This window comes from Etheostoma cragini, chromosome 20 (genome assembly GCF_013103735.1).
Source record: "Etheostoma cragini isolate CJK2018 chromosome 20, CSU_Ecrag_1.0, whole genome shotgun sequence".
NCBI lineage: Eukaryota > Metazoa > Chordata > Actinopteri > Perciformes > Percidae > Etheostoma > Etheostoma cragini.
The window spans coordinates 1,340,589-1,363,077 of record NC_048426.1 but is presented as its reverse complement, the minus strand read 5'-3'; the positions used below and the strand labels follow the sequence as shown (position 1 = coordinate 1,363,077).

The 22,489-nt window shown below is 39.4% G+C and overlaps 1 protein-coding gene and 1 long non-coding RNA gene across 6 annotated transcripts in view; one reads left to right on the top strand and one right to left on the bottom strand.

Moving 5' to 3' along the window:
- Positions 1–22,489, top strand: part of slc4a11 (solute carrier family 4 member 11) — a 113,629-nt gene that overhangs the window by 2,546 nt on the left and 88,594 nt on the right. For 2 of the 5 annotated variants that reach the window (XM_034859298.1, XM_034859296.1), the window contains exon 1: positions 15,913–16,145. The exons of the other annotated variants lie outside the window; for them this stretch is intronic. Coding sequence is in view for 1 of the 2 variants with exons in the window: in XM_034859296.1 (XP_034715187.1) it covers positions 16,109–16,145 (37 nt within the window). In the remaining variant the exon portion in view is untranslated. Of the gene's footprint in view, positions 1–15,912; positions 16,146–22,489 lie in introns of those variants that run through there. 5 annotated transcript variants of the gene reach the window in all.
- Positions 195–22,139, bottom strand: LOC117936377. The gene is made up of 4 exons (XR_004654935.1): positions 21,948–22,139; positions 6,517–6,522; positions 491–492; positions 195–205 (listed from the first exon to the last, which is right to left on the bottom strand). It is a non-coding gene; the product is annotated as an uncharacterized LOC117936377 (long non-coding RNA).

Below are 22,489 nucleotides of genomic sequence, written 5' to 3'. Positions count from 1 at the left end.
CTTTACACAGGTACAGGGAAAAGACGAAAACACGGACTAAATGGAATAACACTCGGACGCTATAATTAGAATGCAATTTGGCCAATATCTATAAAAAAAATATCCTGCTACCTTTTACCTGGCTGGATACGATACGCAAAGGGCCTTTCACTGGAAATATTGGCTGTGAAATCTCCTGTTATTTCCTTTAGATTTCACAGTAACACTATTGTATAGGATTTTTACAGTATAATGCTGTAAAGTTTACATTACAACCTTGTTGACATGACAAAATCACAGTAGTCAAAGCATTAATGTAAAAGAAATCCCAATATAGCCACTACAGTACTGTAAATAGTAAAGTAAACTACTGTATTTTTTTATCTTAGCTTATCTTTCTTTTAACTCATACCCGGTAAGCACAAATGCATCGCAACGACGTATGCAAAAGATCGCTTTATCTGCAATGGATCGCGGGGCATTCTGAACGTAGTTTATTGAGCGCCTGGACGCCTTTATTATGATGGAAATCTATACATCGCAGCAATGTATTAACTATGTCGGTTAGATGTATTACAAATTCCTCAGTTGTTTGCGGGTCATTAGGAGGTATTGTTTATTGAGCGTCTGGATGTCTTTACGTTACACACACTGTTGATGTGATGGGCAGTAAGTCTGAGTTCTGCCCAGCAACATATTTGCGCCACAGTCAACAAAGGAAGAAAACAAATTGTTAGGATGGAGGCTGCTTCGTTGCTGCTGTCAAACTCCATGGCAAGCACTATTTTATTTTAACGTAGTTAATGTTAATACAAATATTTCACATGTGGAAGTTGGTGTTCATCTGCTGACTGATTGCTGGCCAATTGTTGCCAGTTAGTTACTGTAAACTTTTGGTTAAATTTGTTACAGTGTTGTTACAAAGAAATCTGTGACCCGTCAGAATGTGTTACTGTAGAGCTGTTCTACCTGCCGCAAATCATTCTGTGACTTTGCGGGAATATTGGACCTGGACAAAGGCATTATTAAAAACTACGTAAAAATAGTGTTCTTTTCACTGCTAATTTATGATCATTATATATAAAAACTACACCGTTGCAGAAACTTAAAAATGTAAACGTTGATATAGTAACTTTAACACTCTAGTATAGACGGCATTAAAACTAGGGGTGGGAATCACCCGGCACTTCCCGATACAATATCATTATGATACTTATGCCACAATACGATATTCTTGTGATTTATAACCTTTTTTCCAACTTCTAATTTTCCCCAATTTCAAATGATGTCCCCAAAAGGAAACTTTGTCAACATCTTTTTTAATCTAAAAAGAGACATTTCTCTGTTTGTTCACATCCCTTTAATTTTTTTTCTGCAAAATTGGATTGTCAAGCAGACACAGTGACCAACACATATATAAAAACATACTTGTTGTCTGTGTGTGGATACAGTATTGACACTGAAAATATTGCAATAGTATGCGGCATAGATTTTTTTTTTTCCTCACCCCCAATTAAAACGCTGTGACTTGTTTTTATTTCTTTAACCAATCAGAATCATCTTGGGCAGCACTAAGTCCTGTGCCTCACTCTAATTAGAAATTCCCCCTCCGACCTATCCATCCATCCATCCATCTTCGTCTGCTTATCCGGTATCAAATCGTGGGGGGCATTAGCTCCAGCAGGGGGCCCCAAACTTCCCTTTCCCGAGCCACATTAACAGGCTCCGATTGGGGGATCCCAAGGCGTTCCCAGGCCAGGTTGGAGATCAATGGATATTGAATTGCCCCTCATTTGCATAATGATAGCTCACCGGGCTGACAGCTGATTTACCATGAGAGGAAATGGCCGTGCCTTCGCAAAATTGTTGATGCTAGAATGTACGGTTTGGAGGGATAGGCAAAGGCATGACCCGCCCTACTGTGCCTCTGATTGGCATACCCAGATATCCTTATCTATACTTAACCAATGTCATTCCTCATGCCTGTATCTAAACCACCTACCAACCAATTAGAGGCGTGCGCAGGCTTTCACCCGTCTGTCCCAGGTTCCCATAAAGTGCCTAGAGTTTTGAAGCGAATTTGACAAAGCGGCCAAACAGTAGAATTACAACGTCTGGCTCGTTTCATTATGCCATTGAACCCATAATAACTTCCCCATAGACTTACATGGCAAAAGAGACATGTAAATCTGGATCAGGACGTGGAGATAAGGTCAGCGGAGGAGAATGCCTGCCCACCCATGCACAGCCAACAAACCCAAGACTAGTTCATTTTATAATAATGACTATAATATTCAGTGTTTTATAATTTGTATAGTAGCAACAAATATTATGTAAGTATGATCAAATTGAACACAACAAAAAGTTGTGTGTTCATGGACGCGTAGGAATTTGGTTCACAGTGTTGTTTGTTAAGTGGCATTTATTATTCCCTGGCTGGTAGGACTGCGTTAGAATTAAGTAGCTACTGGTGAAGACATTAATCAATCAGCTCAGAGACAGTGACTCACTTACGTAGCTTCCAGCTCCCTCAGTCGCTTTAAAAAACACTGGCGTGTAAGAGACAACATTGTGTCTGGGTTAAATTGGCTTGGGCTTAAGAAAAACTTCAAGTTTGTACATAATAACATAATATAAGGACAATAGGAACTCATGTAAAATGCAACAATTATGAGAAGTAAAGCGTTCAACAAACGGATGGTTCATGTTTTGTCAATAAATTATTTATTTTTTCCTTGAAAAACAATGTGCAGACTACTACAAAAGTAATCCCTTTAAATAATCACACCAACTATAAGTGTGTGTCTATCTCTGCAGAGAACCTTCCCTCTGTCTCTGAAAATAAATATTCTTTTTATTAATTGTTCCAAAATTCTTTTTAGTGGTTAACAGGGCTTTAATAAAAACGTTGGTGTGTGACAGGTCAATAACATATACACTATATTTCTATGATTTGTTTCTCCAGGGGAGAGTGATGAAAGTTTGCACACACTTACAAAACTGCCCTGGGGCTGAAGTTCCCATGTAGATTCTAAAAATGCATTGCATATTGTAAGATTCATTGATTTTGCCTGTTGACCCAGGAAGCCTTGATTTAGTTATTTGCACGTACAAAGCGTCCATCCATTTAGGTTTCAACTGGGCTAAACTATAGTTCAATCAAGGTAAATGTTTTTAGAATTGTAAAATGTAAAGAGTTGTTTAGTTCCTATCAATGGCGTTATTTAACCGCTGAACCTTCTAGTTGCACTAACTTCCGTCAAAACAATGATAACTAGGAGATGGACTAGGTGGTAATGTTGACATGCTAAAGCATTGACGTCAGACTATTGTGGTCAGCTAGTTCGGTTTACAATAATGACAACTCCCATAATCCCACACAAGTTCCCAAAGTCATTAAAGGTCTGTGTGTACATTTCACATTTTGAATGAGAGGCTCCTTGCTTTTCCATCCTCTCCGATCTTGGGCCCTACGCTCCAGATATTGCCACTTCAGCCCTTCTTTCTTAATCTCCTGTTCTGTGGTTTTTCTCCAGGTGGTTATTGGTCTTCCTCCTTCCATGTGGGTTCCACATGAGTGCCTGTTTAGCAATTAGAGTTCTTCCTTCTGAGTGTGTGACCTATCCACTTCCATTTACTCCTCAATTGGGTCTTGTTTGGTGAGTTCCCACTAGGCCGTCACGGTATTGGAAAAATCTGACTTTGCTATATGTTTTTTCCCCTGCGATATATATTGTGATATGATAACAGAAAACATTTTTAAAATGTGGTTAACTCCTGAACTCGCTGTTTCATTGTAAGAAATATTCACCAACGGTAAATGTTAAAATAAATGTAATCATATAATGCTACTAGCTAAATTTTTGCTTGCTAGCCAACTACTTAGGTTAGCCTGCAGTCAGTGACATCAACAGTCAACAACAGTGTTCATTATAACCCTTCTCTTTGGCATGTATTAATTAGTTTTGCTTATCAAAATAACGAGGGATGTATAAACAACCAAGGAGATGTAATCTCCTAGTTAGGTTACCCTTATTGTTTGTTGGTTTTGCGAGATCTTGCAAATAAAACTCGAGATATTGCTAATACAACTTGAAATCTTGCAGAAGAAAGTCAAGGTCTCGCAAAAGTGTTGGTCCCCAGTCCCTATGTATTTTTATTTATTTTTTCCCTCCATGTCACCTCTGGGGCTCCGTAGTATAGCTTTATGCGGAATGTTGTCCTTGCTTTTCCGGTCCTGGCTTGGACATTGTCCTCCGTGCCACCCTCCACTGAAATGATGCTACCAAGGTATGTAAAGCTGTTTACATCCTCTAGTGCGTTTTAGTACATGCTTATAGGTGTGTTGTTCTTGTTGTTGAGACGCAATACTTTAGTTTTTAATGAGTTTATTTTGAATCCGAGAAGAGCAGCAGTTTCTTCCAGTTTTCCAGATTTTTCCTGAAAATGGAGATCCTCAAGCTGCTCGGCCAAGCTGCGCTGTATGCCGGTTTGTCTATTACCTAGTCTATGCAGAGGAGGAGAAGAGAGGGTGAGAGCAGGCACCTTTGCCGCACCCCAGTCAGGAACTCTAATGCCTCCGAATGTTCGGCTACACCAGATATATTCTGGGATAGGAGGAAAAAAACTCTCTGAGTCAGCTTTAAGCAAATTAGGATACAAGCTCTTACCAGTGTATTGCTGTTTTTACTTCCACAGCACAGCAGTCCCCAGCAATCCCATAAATCGGCCCCAAATCGACCCCAAAACGTCTCAGTTAGTGAGTAAATGCCGTACACATATTCTTTGTAAATCATTCACATAAAATAACCAAGCAGGCCTGCCTCATTGATAAAACTGAAAAGTGTGTGTGTGTGTGTGTGTGTGTGTGTGTGTGTGTGTGTGTGTGTGTGTGTGTGTGTGTGTGTGTGTGTGTGTGTGTGTGTGTGTGTGTGTGTGTGTGTGTGTGTGTGTGTGTGTGTGTGTGTGTGTGTGTGTGTGTGTGTGTGTGTGTGTGTGTGTGTGTGTGTGTGTGTGTGTGTGTGTGTGTGTGTGTGTGTGTGTGTGTGTGTGTGTGTGAGAGATATCATGCATAGTTTGAATTTGTCTGTGTATACGTCTGTGTGTGTTTTCATGATAGATGAATTTTGTTATTCTCTTTGGCGAGCGACACTTGGCCAGAATCTGAAAACGGACAATGCAAGGCAGGAGCCGGTCAGGAGGAGAGGAAATCCTATCCAGTGTTTGTCCACTAACTGTGTCTTTGCTGTCTTCCTGCTTGCCGCACAATACAACAAGGTGCCCTTTGCAGTTTATTGCAGCGTTTTTAATGTGCTCTCTAGGTGCTCAGAATTTTAAAGTGGGCTGTAGAGGGACATTTTTCAGAAGCAGCTTGTGGCCAAGGCTTCTTTCCAAAACAATGCTAGTTAATCTATTTTCATAAAAATGACATGCACTCTGGTAAAAATAAATAGCAAAAAGTAGGAGGAGCCTGTAGTATTGTCTGATAAAATAAACACTTCTGCAGACTGGATGATTTGAAAAATATATTGGCATAACAATGGGTTTAGTGCCAATTACAAATAATATTTAAACACGTAAACCAGATTGTCTGGTCCTTTTTGTAGGAGAGACTGATTTACAGTGAGGGCAGAGGAGGCAGGATGATCCATGTTGCTGATCTGACTATTTCACTCACTCACTTAAAAGTTAGAAGTGTCTGTGTCAGCATTGCTTCCCCATGAGGGCTTTTGGAAATGTAAAGACAACAAACATTTCCTGTGGAGTGCTGTGTATGTGTGTGCGAGTTGATATCACAATGAAGAGGGAAAACACGTAAGGGGAAACTAAAGGTCAAAGGGCACAGCCGCTTTCTTCAGTTTAATGCCGCTTCTACTACTTCTACATTTCTTTATCTGACCAATCCAAGATCAGACAAGTCTTATTGAGGTAGCCAGTTTGACATTGATTATAAGCTGTGTAACTACTTTCTCACTACATTTTTGAGAATATATAAATAAACCTAAATCTTCTACTCATGTTCACCATATATATATATATATATATATATATATAAAATTGATACCATTAAGAAAAACAAGAATAGAAATTATACATTTTGACAAACCCCCAGTAGTGTCCCTGCTTTAAACCTCTGTAGCTTCCAGCAGAGGGCAGTGTGTGTCTCTGTCTCATTGAACAGCACTATATTCTGATGAGTCTGCTTGTGATGATGTTCACTGTCTTTTGCTGAGCAATCCTTAGTCATTCAGTTTTTATCTGCTTTGCTGTCGAGTGAGTGAGTGGTTGTGTACGTCCTCGTACCATATGTATTTTGTCAAAGCAGTACCTGCACAAGACCAATAAGTAAAGTCCATTTGTATTATGAAGAATATTCATGGTGGTACTAGGAGCCATAAGGTTTGAGACGTGTATTTGTGACCAAGAGGGTTGCTGGTTCAAATCGGATAGCCTGTGGACAGAGGTAGGCAAGAAAAGTTGAATATAAACCAGCCATGTGCCAAGCAAGACTGTTGCATGTGAATTAGGGTTAGGTACTGAATACTTTTAGGCCCCAACCAAATTTCCTCCATAGTATTGAGTATCAAAAAATGGCTCATTGTTCAATACTAAATTTCTCAACTAAGGAAGAAATCTCATCTGTATCAGTGAGCCATGCAGCATGCTTCTACCAAGATAGAGTAATTCTTGTGCTGTCTAACATTACATGTCGTAGGGGCATGCAGGATTACGTTACGCACAGAGACGGGGCTCGCGCTTGACAACAGTTTGCGTCACATGGGTGTAAAGCAATGTGTAGCCTGTAATGTGTGACCTAATTGATTTTTGTTAAAATGGATTTCATAAAATTAGTAACAAAAAAATGATCGTTCAGTAACAAGGATCAAATTCACGGTTTTGGAAACATGATTAAGGATACCTAGCCCTCATGTGAATGAATGTGTGCTCTGAGAAAGAAGGAGCTGAAATAAATGTGTGTGCTCAGTCAGCCTTCCCCTTTTCAGATGAGGGTTAAACTTCCCCACAAGGCTTGTTGCACTGGGATTTTGATTTCATATCTCAGGCAGTCATTTCATTCAGGTTTTCAGGACAGCTTTTTTTAAGTGAGCAAGTGGGATTTACTGTGTAGCACTTTGCGAGGGCACATTGTTGTTGAGGATTGATTCTGTCAAACTCTAGGCCGCTCTGGCAACCATTATTTTGTTGCCGGCCCAGCAAACAAGTTAACCAAAAGGAACAACAGTGTGTCATTTGTGCGCCCCCACCCTGTGCTGGTTAAGTTATTGTGTTGTGCTCGGGCTATTAGAATGAGTGGTAGCCTACAGAAAGGTTTTAGGGCTACGATGACTTTTTGTGGCATTATTTTGTTTAAGCCAATTTTTGTTTTGGTACAGGACTGAAAAACACTGATTGATATTGAGTATCAATACTGATACTTATGTATTAATACTAATACATAAATAGATTTATGTATTAGTATTGTATAGCTAAGTAAACAGTGAAACTCTTACAACTGTTAGTAGGGTTGTTTTGTGTTTAGTTGCAGCTACTGTATAATAACGGGGATTTGTAGAAAATAGACCTGTACGATTGATCGTATAGATAAAATCACCCTGTTCACGATTTAATTTCAATTTGTTTTTAATTTAAATTAATTTCTCATTTAATTTCACAAGCTGACAGCATCAACTAGGTTTTCAAGGGCCGCGCTGCTCTCCCTCCTCTTCATTGAAGCCTCTATGTTTACAGGCTTGTGGTGTGCTATAGGTGCCAAATAAAATCTATGTTCAGTTCTGCCAATTTATTTAGTTTGGTCATGGTTCATGTGCGCAACAAACATTTCACTTTGTGGGAAAAACATTGTGGCAGAGAATCATGATATCAATTCTAAGCTAAAAGAAAAGGCACGTTTTCTGTTGTCCTGAGTTTTTGGTACACTGCTGCACTCAAGCAGCCAACTTCAGGATGATGGAATGTGAAAAAGCACGGCTGCACCAAACCCATCCTTGGCCCACAATGTGACAGAGAGAGTTAATCCCAATATTGAATTGTTGAAATTCATAGTTTGAAATTTCCTTAACCCTTGTATGGTATTTGGGTCAAATCGACCCATTTCAAATTTTAACAAGAAGAAAAATGGTACAAGTTACATTTTTTTTCTACCTGAAAATCAACGGCCTTACCTTATTTTCCGTGATAACCATGTATTCCTGACTCAGTTCAGAAAATGATTCTAGATATGACCACTTTTTCCAAGATAAGAATGATCACATTATTTTTAACATAAATTATAACCTTAAGACGAAAAACAAACCACACTTCCATTTTTAATTGTGTTCAAGTAGAGAATGATTGCATTCCCTAGACATATGTTTAATTGTTTGAAATATTTGTAAGTATTTCAGAATAGTTTTTAAAACCCCATATAAGTCAGGGGTCAGTTTGACCTGAGCGATACGAGAGGGTCCCGAAAGTGAAGACAACACAAGGGTTAAAAAGTTGAAACATCCTATGAGGTCTTTCTTAATAAGGTTTCAAATCGAATGAAATGGCCACTAAAAGAAAATTATAATATACTTTCTTTTTTATGAACAAGTGTGATGAAAGCAAATCTATAGGTTGACAAAACAAAAAAAGAGCACTTTGTATCATCGGTGCTTTTGTTTTAATAAATGGTCATATGACGGCGCTGCTTGATTATTAAAAATCATAGTCACGATTATTTTGGTCAATATTTAAATCCTTATTTAACACAATTACTCATTGACTTTTGGCAAGATGAAAAACCGTTAAGCAAATCAACATTGAGAAGAACTTAAATCTTACCGTAATACATTTCCCATTTAAATTCTTTTTCCATTCAGAACACAAGATCAAATAAGAGTTTACTTGCAAAATAATTGTTTTTATCGATTGTTTTGTTATTGTGGAGCATGGCTGCAAGAAATGATTAAATTATTTAATTGAGAGTATTTTGACTGATATTTTTGCAAGGATCTGTACAAATCAAAGATTTGTTCTTTAGTCTGTAAGATACAATTTGTAAGCTGGGACACATATTTTGCCTTTAACAAGAATGGGGCCCCACCTGCAATGTTGCCCCCCTCTGCAATTTGGATATTGTATCACTCCATATTGCGATTTTGTTAAAATTGCAATCAATTGTGCAGCCCTATCGTGGAGCTGAAATTGCACTTGTGATTTAAATGTGATTACTTGCACAGCCCTACTAGTTAGCATTTCACTTGGCAGCAGGTAGCAGGAATCCAACAGTGGAAGTCCCAATCTGTGACGTAGCTTGACAGTCGCCTGCAGCTGCACTTTTCCAGACACCACGACCATTGCCAGAGTTGAAGGTGACAGAAATATAACACCCCGAATGTTAAATCCTCGTTCATTGTGGCTTCCCTCCGGAGTTATGGAACGGTAAAGCACGTAGGCACTGGCGCGACGTTCTGGTGCATTCAAGTACACCTTGTGAGGTTATGATTCATTCAGTTGCAGATAGTGCATGTTTTCAAAATAATTGTTGGAACTGTAATGCTATTATGAAGTACTCATATTGGTACTCGGTACCTGCATATACCTTAATGTAAGCACTTGTTGGTCTGAAAGTAATTTTCAGACCAACACAGCTCACGTCATAATGATAATCAATATCATTGTGACGTGAGCATGTACCTGTAATGTGTAATTTACGGCAGTGTTTTAACAGCACACAGACTCGACCACAATGCGACTGAAACTAATGCCTAATTTTGGTGAATTTATGAAATTCAAATTAGCTATTTTGGTAACAAACAGCTCTCAGATGTAAACTTCACTACCAGTGTGATAGAAGTAACCACCTGTCCTCCCATATGTTGAGTATATGTTGCACTGTGCGTGTCGTTATATTCCTGCACTGTGTCATCTTGGTTACATTGTGCTGTTTTTTTGCCTGAGAGAGCATAATCAAGTTGTTTTTCTCCAAATTAAATCTGTAGCTAGTTTGGGCCCTGAAATACACCCTCATCCCCCTGGCAACACACACACACACACACACACACACACACACAATACCCATACAGTGGGAATTGTGGGAGGGTAAATTCTGATAGCTCCTGCAATGATGTGTGGAGCAGCAGAGTAACCAGAACCAGCTGCTCCTCTCGTCCTCTTTCTCTTCCTTCTTCTTCTCCTCCTCCTTTTCCTACTCCTCTTTATCATCATTTTTTCCTCCTCTTCCTATTTCCCTTCATATCCCTTTTCTCCCGTATTCCCGAGTGTTATTATAATTATCACTGTGCCTTTGTCTCCTTCTGTGCCGTAGTACAGCATAAACAACAGTGACAACAAAGACGATGCTAAAGAAAAAGGCGCACACACAAACTAACAGGTGCACAAGCTTATAGACACACACACACACACACGATAGATCCATACAGATATGGAGATGTAGTTAAAACACATACACAGCACATAGTCATTGCCCACACACACACTCAGCTGCTAATGATGGTTGTTCCCAGTCAAAAGGAGGAAGCAGGATTCCCTCTCTGATTGATGACTCATTGAGGAAATAGCTGTTTGTGCATCATTACTTGCTACTCTGTGTTACCGTTAAAACTAGCACATCTGCAGACGCCGACATCTGGCACAAGGACAAAAGGACACCAAATATACTGCAGCAGCACAGTACTGTACAATACTGGACTACAAATCAGTTAAATCACATCATTTCTGCAGCCCTGTGCTAAACGTGGCTGCGTTAGAATAGACAACAGGATCCTATTTGCAACAAATATTTGTGTTGCTGCACCTTTTTTATATTTGTTGTCATTGTTGATGTTAAACTGATCCTGTTACCAGTCAGTTACTGTTTTTTTGTTGTTGTTGACCTTGTTAAGTGCCTTGAGTACCTCTTTTTGTTTTGTTTTTTAAGCGCCATATAAAAAATGTAACATTAGAAAAAAACAGCAGGATTATTTTTGCAAAAGGACCTTATGCTCACAAAATGTCTACATACAGACTGTGAAGAAAAATTACAGAGCCCAGAAGAACTCGTTGAAAAAACAACAAATTGATATGCACAAAGAAAAGTAAACAACATCTTAACATACATTTAAAATATGCCAGAGGTAACCTTTGTTTAACAGGGAGATACAAGTATATCCACATATAATAGTCAAAAAGTAAAATAACACTGCGTTAAACCCAAACCGCTCATTTTAATTTAGGTTGGCTCTGGCCTAAAACTACAGCAGTTTATCTGTCTTTCTTTGCTGCAATATTCACCCACCTGTTAGCAGCCAAACTAGTATTGCTGAAACAATGTCTAATACAGCAGCAACTGTATATAAAGAGTAGCACAGTTACTAGCCTGCTGCTAACTCTTTTCCCTAACAAAAGGAAACAGCCACAACAACCTCATACTTCACGTCTTACTGTTAAAGTAACTTGACATTAAATCGAGAGCACAAATTACACATTTGTATGCGAAAAGTAACTGATTTGAGAACATTAATCACACACAAATGACAAAAAAACAGATGTGTCTGCAACCATTTTGATGATTTACATAAGTCATTTCCAAGCAAAAATACCAAACATTTGATGGTGTGTGACTCCGGCATTTGCTGCTTTTTCTTGTCTTACCTTATTGTAAATTGAATATCATCAAGTTTTTGGACTGCTGGTTAGTCATTGCTAGTGAAAATATTATTTGCAGGTGTGCTTAGTATAGATGTGTTTCTGATTTACTTCAATAGTTAAATAAATAATAACACTGCCAAAGGAATACAAATATACTGTACAGCACGGATGATTCATCTACCCTTGAAACTGTTCAACATGAAATGTTTCTGTATGGAACACACTATGTTGACATACATCTTTATTTGTCTTCTGGGACTGTTATTCCCTGAATCTGCTGTTTAGAAAAGGTGTACACCGCAGGTACGTGGTTGACCTAAATAGTTGTTGATTGTCGACTTAGAAAAAAAAAAATGTCATTGATTCCCATAAGGTTGCTCTGACTATCTCATGTCAGTAAAAATATTATTTGTACCTTTTCAACATGCGTTCGGTTCTTTTGTTTATATTCTTGTGATTAATTTTAGGTCTAAGTCGGTTCCTTCTATGTAAGTTTCTTTGGGACCTGCTTTAGTGAGGAAGGACAACAGAAATGACTTGACTTAACTGAGTCTCCTGAATGCAGGTTGAATCTTTCATGTGCAGCCACCTACCTCTGCAGTGCAATTTTAGCTTCATCAATTGAGTTAAAAGAATGAAAAGCCTAAGTTTTGCTGCATTGTATGGCCTCCTTTTCCTCTGAAGCTTGGCAGACTGCTGCTAGTTTAGGAATGTAGGGAGCTATGAAGAATTGGCTTTTTATCATTCATTCAACTCGCACAGCTTTGGACTGTCACCTTAACACAAACAAGGCAGAAACCAGTACAAATCCCAGCTAAACTACATAAACTATTTACCAAGAGCACCTGCCAGTATCTGATACCATTAAAGCCAGAAGTAAGAAAAGCATTCCTATTGTAAGTTTTGTTTTACTATATTTTAGGTTTGTATCACACACAGTGTTGAAATGGTCATTATGACTTTTCATCATTATGGAGAGGAATCATTGACACTGTGAAAATGGGCCCTTAAAGATGATACTTTATAAAATATTTAACAATGTACTAACGTTCAGTTCTATGCTATTCAAATAAATCAATTTTAATAAAGTTTATGAAATTGTGTTGTAAAGTTCAGGGGGACAGCAAGCTTACGACCAAATGGTTGCTGGTTTAATACCTGGAGGGCAGGATAAAGCATTTACTAGTCAAATGAAAACTGGGACAAGTTCAAATCTCCAGGGTTGGCCCTTGATCCACAGTGACTTAACGTAAGTAGACAGTAAGTGTTCGGTGTCGGGGACAGCTGAACATATGGCTGTGGCAAGTGATGCCTCTTATGCGCTGTTCTTTGTCCTGTTTTTTTCCATAACCTAAGAGGGAGTACTACTCAAGACCATCGGTGGGGTTGAAATGAATAGTTGTAGATGAGGTAGTGAAAGGCTCCACTTGTTCAAAAATGGCAGATGCCCTTCTGATTTTTGTTAATTTTGTTTATAAAAGTGAATTCCGAAACCTTCATCCATAGTCTGTCCAGGTAGTTTATTTTCAACTACAATGTAAGAAAGTACATTTATCAAATTAAAATGTTAAAGGGGTCTCTTGCGGTGATCGATAAAAGAGAGAAATAGACTTAACCCTTGTATGTTCTGTTTTTAAACCAAAATAACTTACAACATTCTTCACATTTAAAAAAGACTACTTCCATAGAATTTTGTTTGTTTTAGTCAATTTTTTATAGCATTTAAAAAAATATTTAAATGGTTTTAAACAGTATCCTAAATAATCGGTGACATATACCAGTCTGTGTTTCACCAAACATCCTCTGTCTATTAGCCGATTTAATTCTTAATTAGTGCTCTTTTTTCATCTAAAAGATTTGGTACAATTTCATTTAAATTATAGACATATAAATTGACCATGAATTTAATAAAAATATGTTGAAAAAAAGTGTCAAATGTTAAAAGAATTGTCAGAAGCGCCCAAAATAAGGTCATTTTAAATTTGAACAAGGTTATGGTCCATGTGAAGACAACTCGAGGGTTAACGTGCTTCCTGTCTGGGAGGAGGACATTGCCGTATGCTAGCAGTGTGGTGATGCCAAGCGATGGAGTGGACGTTCTCTCCAGATTACATGTAAATTGGATGAGATTTGACTTATATGGCTTCAGAAAATAACCCAGATGTAAAGAACTGTCAGTTCAACATACAGTATACATGGGCTGTAATGTAGCCACGTTGTGTGGTGTTAAGCTAGAGTGCACCCATCATGACACCTGGGTAGCAGGTTCCTCAGTGGGTGAGAACACTTGAAGTATCCTCCGGGGAGAACATGCCCTGGTTTACTGAGTGATGCATTTGCCTCACAGTTCGTAACAGTTTTTATGCAAAGCAGACCCACTGGCCATACCACACACTGTGGCGTTATATATGCGGCCTTATGCAAATGAGTGACCTTTCACAGAGCATTTACATCAGGGAAGGGAATTAACTTTTTGATCCATTGGTCTCTGTGTCTGGTAGATTTGTAAAATGATCATTATTTCATCAAAAGAATAGACTCCAATCCAACACTATAAAAGGCATATCCTTTTTAATAAATCCACCTTTTAGATGTCTAACAGTGTAAATAACTTGAACATTTCAATCTATTTCCCCAATCCATGTTTTTAATTTGTAAAAATGTTTTGCATTGTTCAATCAGTTGCGCAACTTTTGCAACACAAGTGTACACGGTGTTTAATTTGGTAGAATTGGATTTTAGTAATTTAAAAAAATATATAAGTGAAAATCTGTCAATTAAAAATGTAAGTTCTTGCTCCCTCTCGGTCAGTTATTATTTTAACAAATCGCCCCCTCTCTCCAAAGTTAAGTTTATAAATCATAATTCTGTCTAGCTTACCAGCTTTAAAATGTTGATTTACTGTACATGCTGCGTTCTTAAAACAAAACCCAAACCCATTAATATATTGAAAAAAAGCCTACAGCGGCCTGGTCAAAATGAATGACCGCTCCAATCTCCTACGGTAACAAGTGGTTTTTATTTGAGAACATATGATGCGTATCTAAAACTTTAAAATATTGCAAATTAGAATTGATAAAAGAAGCAGCAGTAACAGCCAACTGCTAAGATTGAGGGGGGGAAAAGCTAACTATTTGTTAGTAGTTGTGGCTTTTATTGTAGACATGGTATTTATAAAGAAAATGCAATTTGTATGCATTACAGCAGCAGTAAATAGTGGCACAAATACTAGCAGTTATACTTTGGAGAAGTGTGAGTACAATTAAGAGGGACATATCCAAATGATGCTTCCATTTTAAGGCTAGTCATTAATAATAATTTTCCAGGGTTATGACCTTTCATGTCAAAACTAATGGCTTACATTAGTTAAATTGCTTGTATGTTGCGTGACAGGGTTCATAGGTAGGGAAAATGCATAACTGATGCATATTTGACGGTACAAGATTTTGTGGGAGGGGAGACTATGTTCTTATGTGCAATCCTTAGTCAATTGTTTGAATTTGTGTATTTACAGTGTCTGCAATTAAACCAGGACTTAAAATCCAAACGCACATTCTCTCAGCAGTAGCTTGTTGTTGGGACAGCTTTTTTCTTTTTGGACTGAGTTACTGCATTTGGCAACTTAATGCAGAGGTGTCAACACACGTCTTTTCACAGCATGGCCAAGTCAGTTTTTGTCAGGGCTGCAGCTAAGATAAGTTGTATGATATTTTATTTTATGGTATGACAGTATAGATACAGGCAATATGACATGAAGGCCATATGTTCCTCCTTAAATGCCACAATTATTTATTTATATATCTTTCATATAGTTTTTCACTTAATTAACTAGTTTCAAAAATATACATTTCTTAAGGTATTGGTCTTAAATTTGGAGTCTCCAGAGCCCAAGGGACCCTCTTTAAAATAATTGTCATATTAACAGTTCTTTTCCAACCAACATCAGTGTAGTTCCATTCTTGGTTTGATATCGTCTCCTAACACAAGCCAGTATGTATGTACACAGACGTATCTGCATGAGGTTATGCATGCATATAGACAAGCTCAGCTCAATGGTGAAGCTCAGTCAGTCTGAGCTATAGGACAGAGCAATGTTGACCAGGTGAGATGGCGTGGCTGACAATGACAAGATGACATGGTGCATGCTGGGGTTTGTTGTTTGAAGAGAAGTGTGTTGGGGAGGTGTGTCTTGACATGAGGTTTGCCTCGCTGCATGCTGGCCTGCCATAGGCTGCTGACTGGTGAGCGGGGAAGTGAAGGGTTTGGGCAAAAGTATAAGGCACTAGGACCCAGCGGTTAGCGTGTGAGTAGGCAGGCAGAGTGGGGCTGAGTCACTGCATGTGTCTGAGAGGCAGTCAGAAACAGAGCAGAGCTAAGGGAGTAGAGGTGGTCTCACACTCATCAACACAGGATAACACAACCATGATGGGTTGACTTGGGGGGGGGGTTGGCTGTTGGAGAGAGGAAGTGTGCATTCCCCACCACTTGCTCAGCCATGGAGACCAACAAAGTTCTACATTTTGTGCCTTCGGGTAAGTGGATCAAAGCTCTCAGGGCTTCTCCTCAGCTGTGCACGACAGCGTTCGCTGGGAGAACCTTGGGGTTCCCTACCTAGTGAAACCTAAGAACCCCCTGTGCAAAACAACGTGCAGCCCACCTCCACTTCCACTCTGAGGGACGGCAGATGTTTGGATGTGCATGTGTTCTACTGTACCGACTTTTTTTGGTGTTTTCTCTTTTTGTGTACTTAGGAATGATGTGGCAATGTTCTGTTTGTTACAGAAATCCTGTTTCTATTTTATTATCAGGCGAGGTTGGGTTGAAGAAGCCCTGTTGTGCTTACAGAAATACAGATGTTTTTTTTTTGTTTTTTTTTCTGTAATAGTACGCATTTGCCTTGTTTTTTTCTTTTCTTCTTCATGTTTATGTCTGGTATGCGACACAACAGGTTTTAGCGTCAGATTTCCTCAGTTTAGGAACTGAACCTTTAGAAATGACTGTATTGCAAACCCACCAAGAGAAAGACGGTGTACCTGCCGAGCAGAGACAGCTGGAATGCAGAGCTCGAAATGCACTTTTTTATGTGCTGCGCTGACGGGGCTTGTGCAAGCGCGCTCGCTAGACAGAGAGGGATGGACACCGCACAAGAAGCAGTGTGTGTGAATGTGCATATATATATATATATATATATATATATCTCTGTGAATAATATGAGTGTATTATTTCTGTGCGTGAGAATCTGAGCGGGAAAATATATGTAGCCTACAACATATTTGTGTGAGAGAGAGAGACAGATTAGTGTTGGTGACAGCCACAGCAGAGCAGCATGTTGTACCCTCACTGAAAGTCCTCGGAGAGACCAGAGCCCATTTGGAGGTGTGATGTGGCTGCCTCCTCAATTTCATTTTGTCTAGGGAGGAACAGTGGGATGCTGTGCGTGCGTGCGTGCGTGCGTTTGTGCGTGCGTGCGTGCATGTGAGATGGAGACGATATATTTGATAATGCAAGTGCATGGATATTATGAGTGTGCGTGTGAGAGCGTCATGCACTGTGCACACTAACTACATCTCGGCCGTGCGTGTCGGCCGTGATGGACACTGCTGTGGCTCGTCCTCTGAGGAGTAATTTGCATTCATTTGCTTAGTGCTGATTAAAGGCGGAGAGGGCAGCTTGGATCCTTGCAGCAGAACAATTTTGTTCTGCGAACAGAAGTCTATTCAAAAGGTTTGTTACCAATTACAGGAGAGGTTGAGGTTAGAAAAGAGTTGAAATATCTGATTGTGTCCAATGTCTTATCCACCTAATTACAATCAATGTTAATGTCCCCTTGGCTTTAAGTAGGCATTTTAACAATTCACTGGCCAGTAGAACCAAATCACCAAAACATATCTGCAGGAATTTGATGGAGTTATTGATCACCACCAGTGACTCAACAATTACTTTGCCAGATTAGATTTCTTCCCAAACTCACTGTACCACCATCTGGATTTTCAAATAAAAGCAGCATGCTTAACAGGAACGTGTTGTCCATCAGAATGTTCCCCCATACATGTTACACCAAATGTTTGTGTGTCATCTATAAACATTGGCAAGCCCTTATTGTAGCATATTGCAAGTAAATCTCCACATGGTGTCATTGTCGGTGACAACCTGCTGACAGGTAAAGGAGCAGCTGTCGCTGTGGGAGGAGGTCAGGAGATTGGGGATTCACTTTATGGAGTTGTAAATTACCACAGAGCTTCACCATGGGTTTACACATTGTAGTCATGCTGCAGTGAGCCTGACCACGTGTAGCTTGATGAACCTTTTCAGATTTAGTTTGGTTGCTCTCACAATGGAGCAAACACAGCTTGTAACAATGCAGAGGGGAACCGTGTTTACAGACTGCTTCAACTGCGACATGTATGTCGCTGACGATAAAGTGTTTCCTATAATGCTTTCCCTTGGACTGTTGTGCTTGATTCATTACTTAATCTGGGAAAAAACTGGGGGAAAACTTCAAAATGGGAATGGGCAATCATTTTCTATATAGTTTAATAGTGGCAGTGGAATCTACAGAATTCAGTAATCCATAGAGATTTTTTAAAGTAAATTGAGTTAAAAACAAAAAGGAGTTGAAGTTCTTGTTTTTTATATATATTAATACGTTAATACCGCGTTAACTCATTAATTAACGCGTAATTTCTTTATCGCGCGTTAACGCAGTTTTTATTATTTCTTTATTACTGTAAAAGTTTGTTGCTTTGTAAATACTGCAAAGTTGAATTTTCTTATCACCGGAGTACTTCCAGTCTGAAATATCACCTTGACAGTTGATACCAGCAAATCCTGGGCGCGAGGCTTCGGCAGACTACGTTAGATGCAGCGTGTGGTTAAGTTTAGATAAACAAAGGAAGGAGACGCTAACAAATACCATAGCAACGTGGACCGCTGCAGACTGCCCAGTAGGGGACATCGGTCTGAGAATCGCAACAATGACGGCAGGTATGAGATTCCCTCAAGACGCACCATCACAAGAAGAATACACGAGTTGTATGAAAAGGAGAGGACTGCAAAAGCGACCACGCTACAACATGTGCGCGCGGGACACTTTATTGAAGTTGCACAGCAGTGGAATGTGTCAAATAAAGTCCCCGCAGTTAGCCCAGATATTACGAATAGATACGAAATCTGATCGCTGCTGCGAGCCTTCTGCCTTCTGATTATGTCCCCTGCTTTACCCACGTTCTCCGGTGTCCCTCAGTGTCCTTGCTTTACAGCGCGTTGGACAGTGTCCCTCAGTGTCTCTGCTTAACGGCACGTTTGACAGTGTCTTTGCGAAGTGCAGAAAAGTTGTGGGGCACTCTAAACCCAGTCCAGCAAGGGCGTCAGAGTTACAGCAACAACAGATGAACGTGTTCATAAGAAGGAGTCGCTTAGCAACATGTTCTGGACATGATGAATACATTATGTTAAAGTTGTTATGTACACTAAATATTTTCTTTAACTGCTACTATACTACACTATATACACTAGTTTTGAATTCATTATTTCATTTTGCGATTAATCGCGATTAATCAGGGAAATTATGCGATTAATCGCGATTAAAAATTGTAATCGCTGCCCAGCTCTTTTATTTATGTGTGTGTGTGTGTATATATATATATATATATGCCAAATTATTTTAGGGCTGTAACGATTAATTTTCATTATTGATTAATCAGCCGATGATTTTCCTCAATTGATTTATTAATTGTTTAGTCAATAAAATGTCAGATAGTTGTGAAAAGTTCCCATCACTATGTCCTTACAGCTCAAGGTGACTTTTGTCTAACAAAACCCCTAAACACATTCAGTCTACTATCACTTAAGAAAAAATATGGCATTTTTTCTCAACATGTGACTTAAATAATTAACCAATTATCCAACTGGTTGTCCATCAATACTTTGTTCATCTACTAGTTCAAATTCCTTTGCAGTGACATTTTTCAGGAATCCATTCTTGCTACAACGTTTTTATTGAAAAGATCCAGTTCTGCAAAAAAACATTTATTATAGTATCTGTAAATTGAGCCACTTAATCCAAATCCACATTTCTGCTGTCTTTTTCAAACACTGATTAAATATCATAATCACAACATAAAACCGAAATCTCCCGGAGTGATGCCAGCAGGGTGTCAGTCTTCAGGAGTGACAGGCAGCCTGGTAATCAGTGTTGCAGCCTTGACCTGCAGAGCCACAAAATATTAGCATGGAAGACACATACTGGCTGGGTGAATTAGTAGTTTGACCATGTGGAGGTGTGTGTAAGTGAAGATAGATGACGTGTGTGTGTGTGTGTGTGTGTGTGTGTGTGCGTGTGTGTGTGAGCGTGTGCGTGCGTGCATGTGCTTGCTGTAGATGTGACAGGGATTTCTGATCAGTATTCACTACTGGCAACAGATCTCAGAGGCTGTAGCCTCGGAGCATAGCCATCTGGGCAGAGGAGAAGCACACATCGACACATACACAAATTATTATACAGTAACACACGCACACATACAAATACACACCAGCACTGAAATATCAGGAAAACATGTCCACCCAAGACACGATAAGACAGCCACAAACGCACAAGTGTATTCACACATAAGCATTTTTTCACACACACACACACACAAACCGACTGTGTTACAGATATTGTCCGTACACACTGTCAGTAATTATATACACAATTCATATCTACATAATATGTTGGTTTACCCACACACTCACACAGGCACATGGGCACACATACACACAAAACGATTATGTAGACACTCATCATTCACAGTTCAAGAAACACAGAATGAGAAAGACCTCCCATTCAATTTTTTGTTTTGTTTTTTTCCATTCTCCTTCTCCCACGCGCACATTTACATGCATACACACGGTTTTTTCCAAATATTTAACCCCCCTACACACACACACACACACACACACACACACACACACCAACAAAAGAAAAGATTTGTTCAAAAGTGTAGAGCAATGCTTAGGTAATAAATGACTGTGAGTTTACAGAGGGATACTGTGTGGCATGAGTAAGCACTGATAATTTACTGTATAGTGAGTTTATGACCCCCCCCCCCCCCCCCCACCTTATGTTAAGGGTGTCTGGTTTGTGTGTGGATTGTATCACGTATAGTAAGTGTCCACTGTCGAGCGTCATTTCCACGCTTCCCATTCTTTGTCTATGCGAACAGCCGTGCAACGCGTTCTCGTAGTGTCGCGGGGACTTTGGAGAAGCCGGGCGTTGGGTCGCCCGCTCCTCATACGCAACACTGTTGCACGTGTCTTAGAGGAAGTGTAGCCGCACAGCGACTGCTTTCGGCTCCCTGGAGTATATTGTATTGCTGTGAACGCTGTCTGCGTGGAGGTTTGAAAAGTGTAACCGCACTTCGGCTATCTATCGGCATTGCTTAATCGGTATTGTTGGCACTTGTGGTGACTTAAACAAGCTGCAAAGGTGAAGTTTTCTATCAAACATGCAGAAGAGATGACAGAGGAGACGACAGAGACAATAGAGGAGACGCCAGAGAAGAGGACGTGAAGCTCACACTTAAGTACTAAACTCTGGCACCGATGAATTTTAACGTGAATCGGTACTGTGTAGTACCAAAATAATTTGGTCGGTACCCTAAAAAGTAGCAAGTTTGGTTATACTACTGCTACCAATGGTGGTATAAATGACGAGGACTTCACCCATAATATTTTCACCCATAATACTGCAGTTTGATTCATGAACTGTAGTCAATATTGGACAACCACATTTAAGTCGTCTAAAATATATTTGTAGCCTTTGTAGAGAATCAGGATGGTAAGAATACAAATAATTTGGGCTCTTTCTTCATGCAAGCAAACAGTTTAAAGTGCAGTTCTGCATTGGTAGAGCTACATTTTCCCATGATGCAGTTCCTCCTCCGTATTTTTCTTTGGTAATGCAGCTGTATTTTGAGGCATTTTTTGGGGCTCATTGTGCACAGTGCACCTATGCTCTGTCCTAGTGTTTATTTTGTCACCTATTATTAGTCTTAGTCGTGTGCCAAATGTCCTTGTTAGTTTTAGTCATATATTCATTCACATATCTTTTTTTTTGGTCAAGTTATAGTTACTAAAAGTCTCGTCATTTTAGTCTAGTTTTAGTCAAAAGAGAACTCGGGGATCTTAGTCTAGTTTTAGTCAAAACTTTTTAGTCATTTTTTAAAATAAATCTTATTTTTTTAGGATTATTTTTTGGGCCTTTTCCCTTTTATTTCAGTGAAAGTGGATAGACATTAAAGAGGGAGAGAGATGGGGAAGACACGCAGCAAAGGCGCTCCAAATGGCCACTGCACTTCTATCTCATGATGAAAAAGTAGACGATTGTAGACGAAAATTAAGAGAGATTTTATCTTTGTTTGAATTTTATGCAAAACATTTTAGTCTTGTCTTTTTTTTTATCAACAATAATGCATGTTAATTTAGTCTTAGTCAGCAGTTTTGGACATTGGTGCATTCTCGTCATTGTCTTGTCTTCGTCATTAGAAAAATGGAGTAATGCACGCTAGGGTTGGGCAAGGTCTACCGAGTTGGCATATGAGGGGGGGGGGGGGCGAACCAATCTGTGCCTCATTAATGATAGGATACAGCAGAATTGTTACTTTCTAAGCTGACAATAAATGCCTTTAGCGCTGCCCCAAACCCGTCCCCTGGTGTCGGTGTGGACTGTGTGGATGGGGGACACACACTTGTCATTTGTTGATGCAGCGTGGGGAGAAATTAAGAGTGCATGGTTTGATGCATTGGATCTCCCCGCTGATGCAAACACTGCAGAAGCATTGTCACTTATTAATAAGATTCCATTGAGGCGTTAATCAAGATCATGGTCTGTATTTGA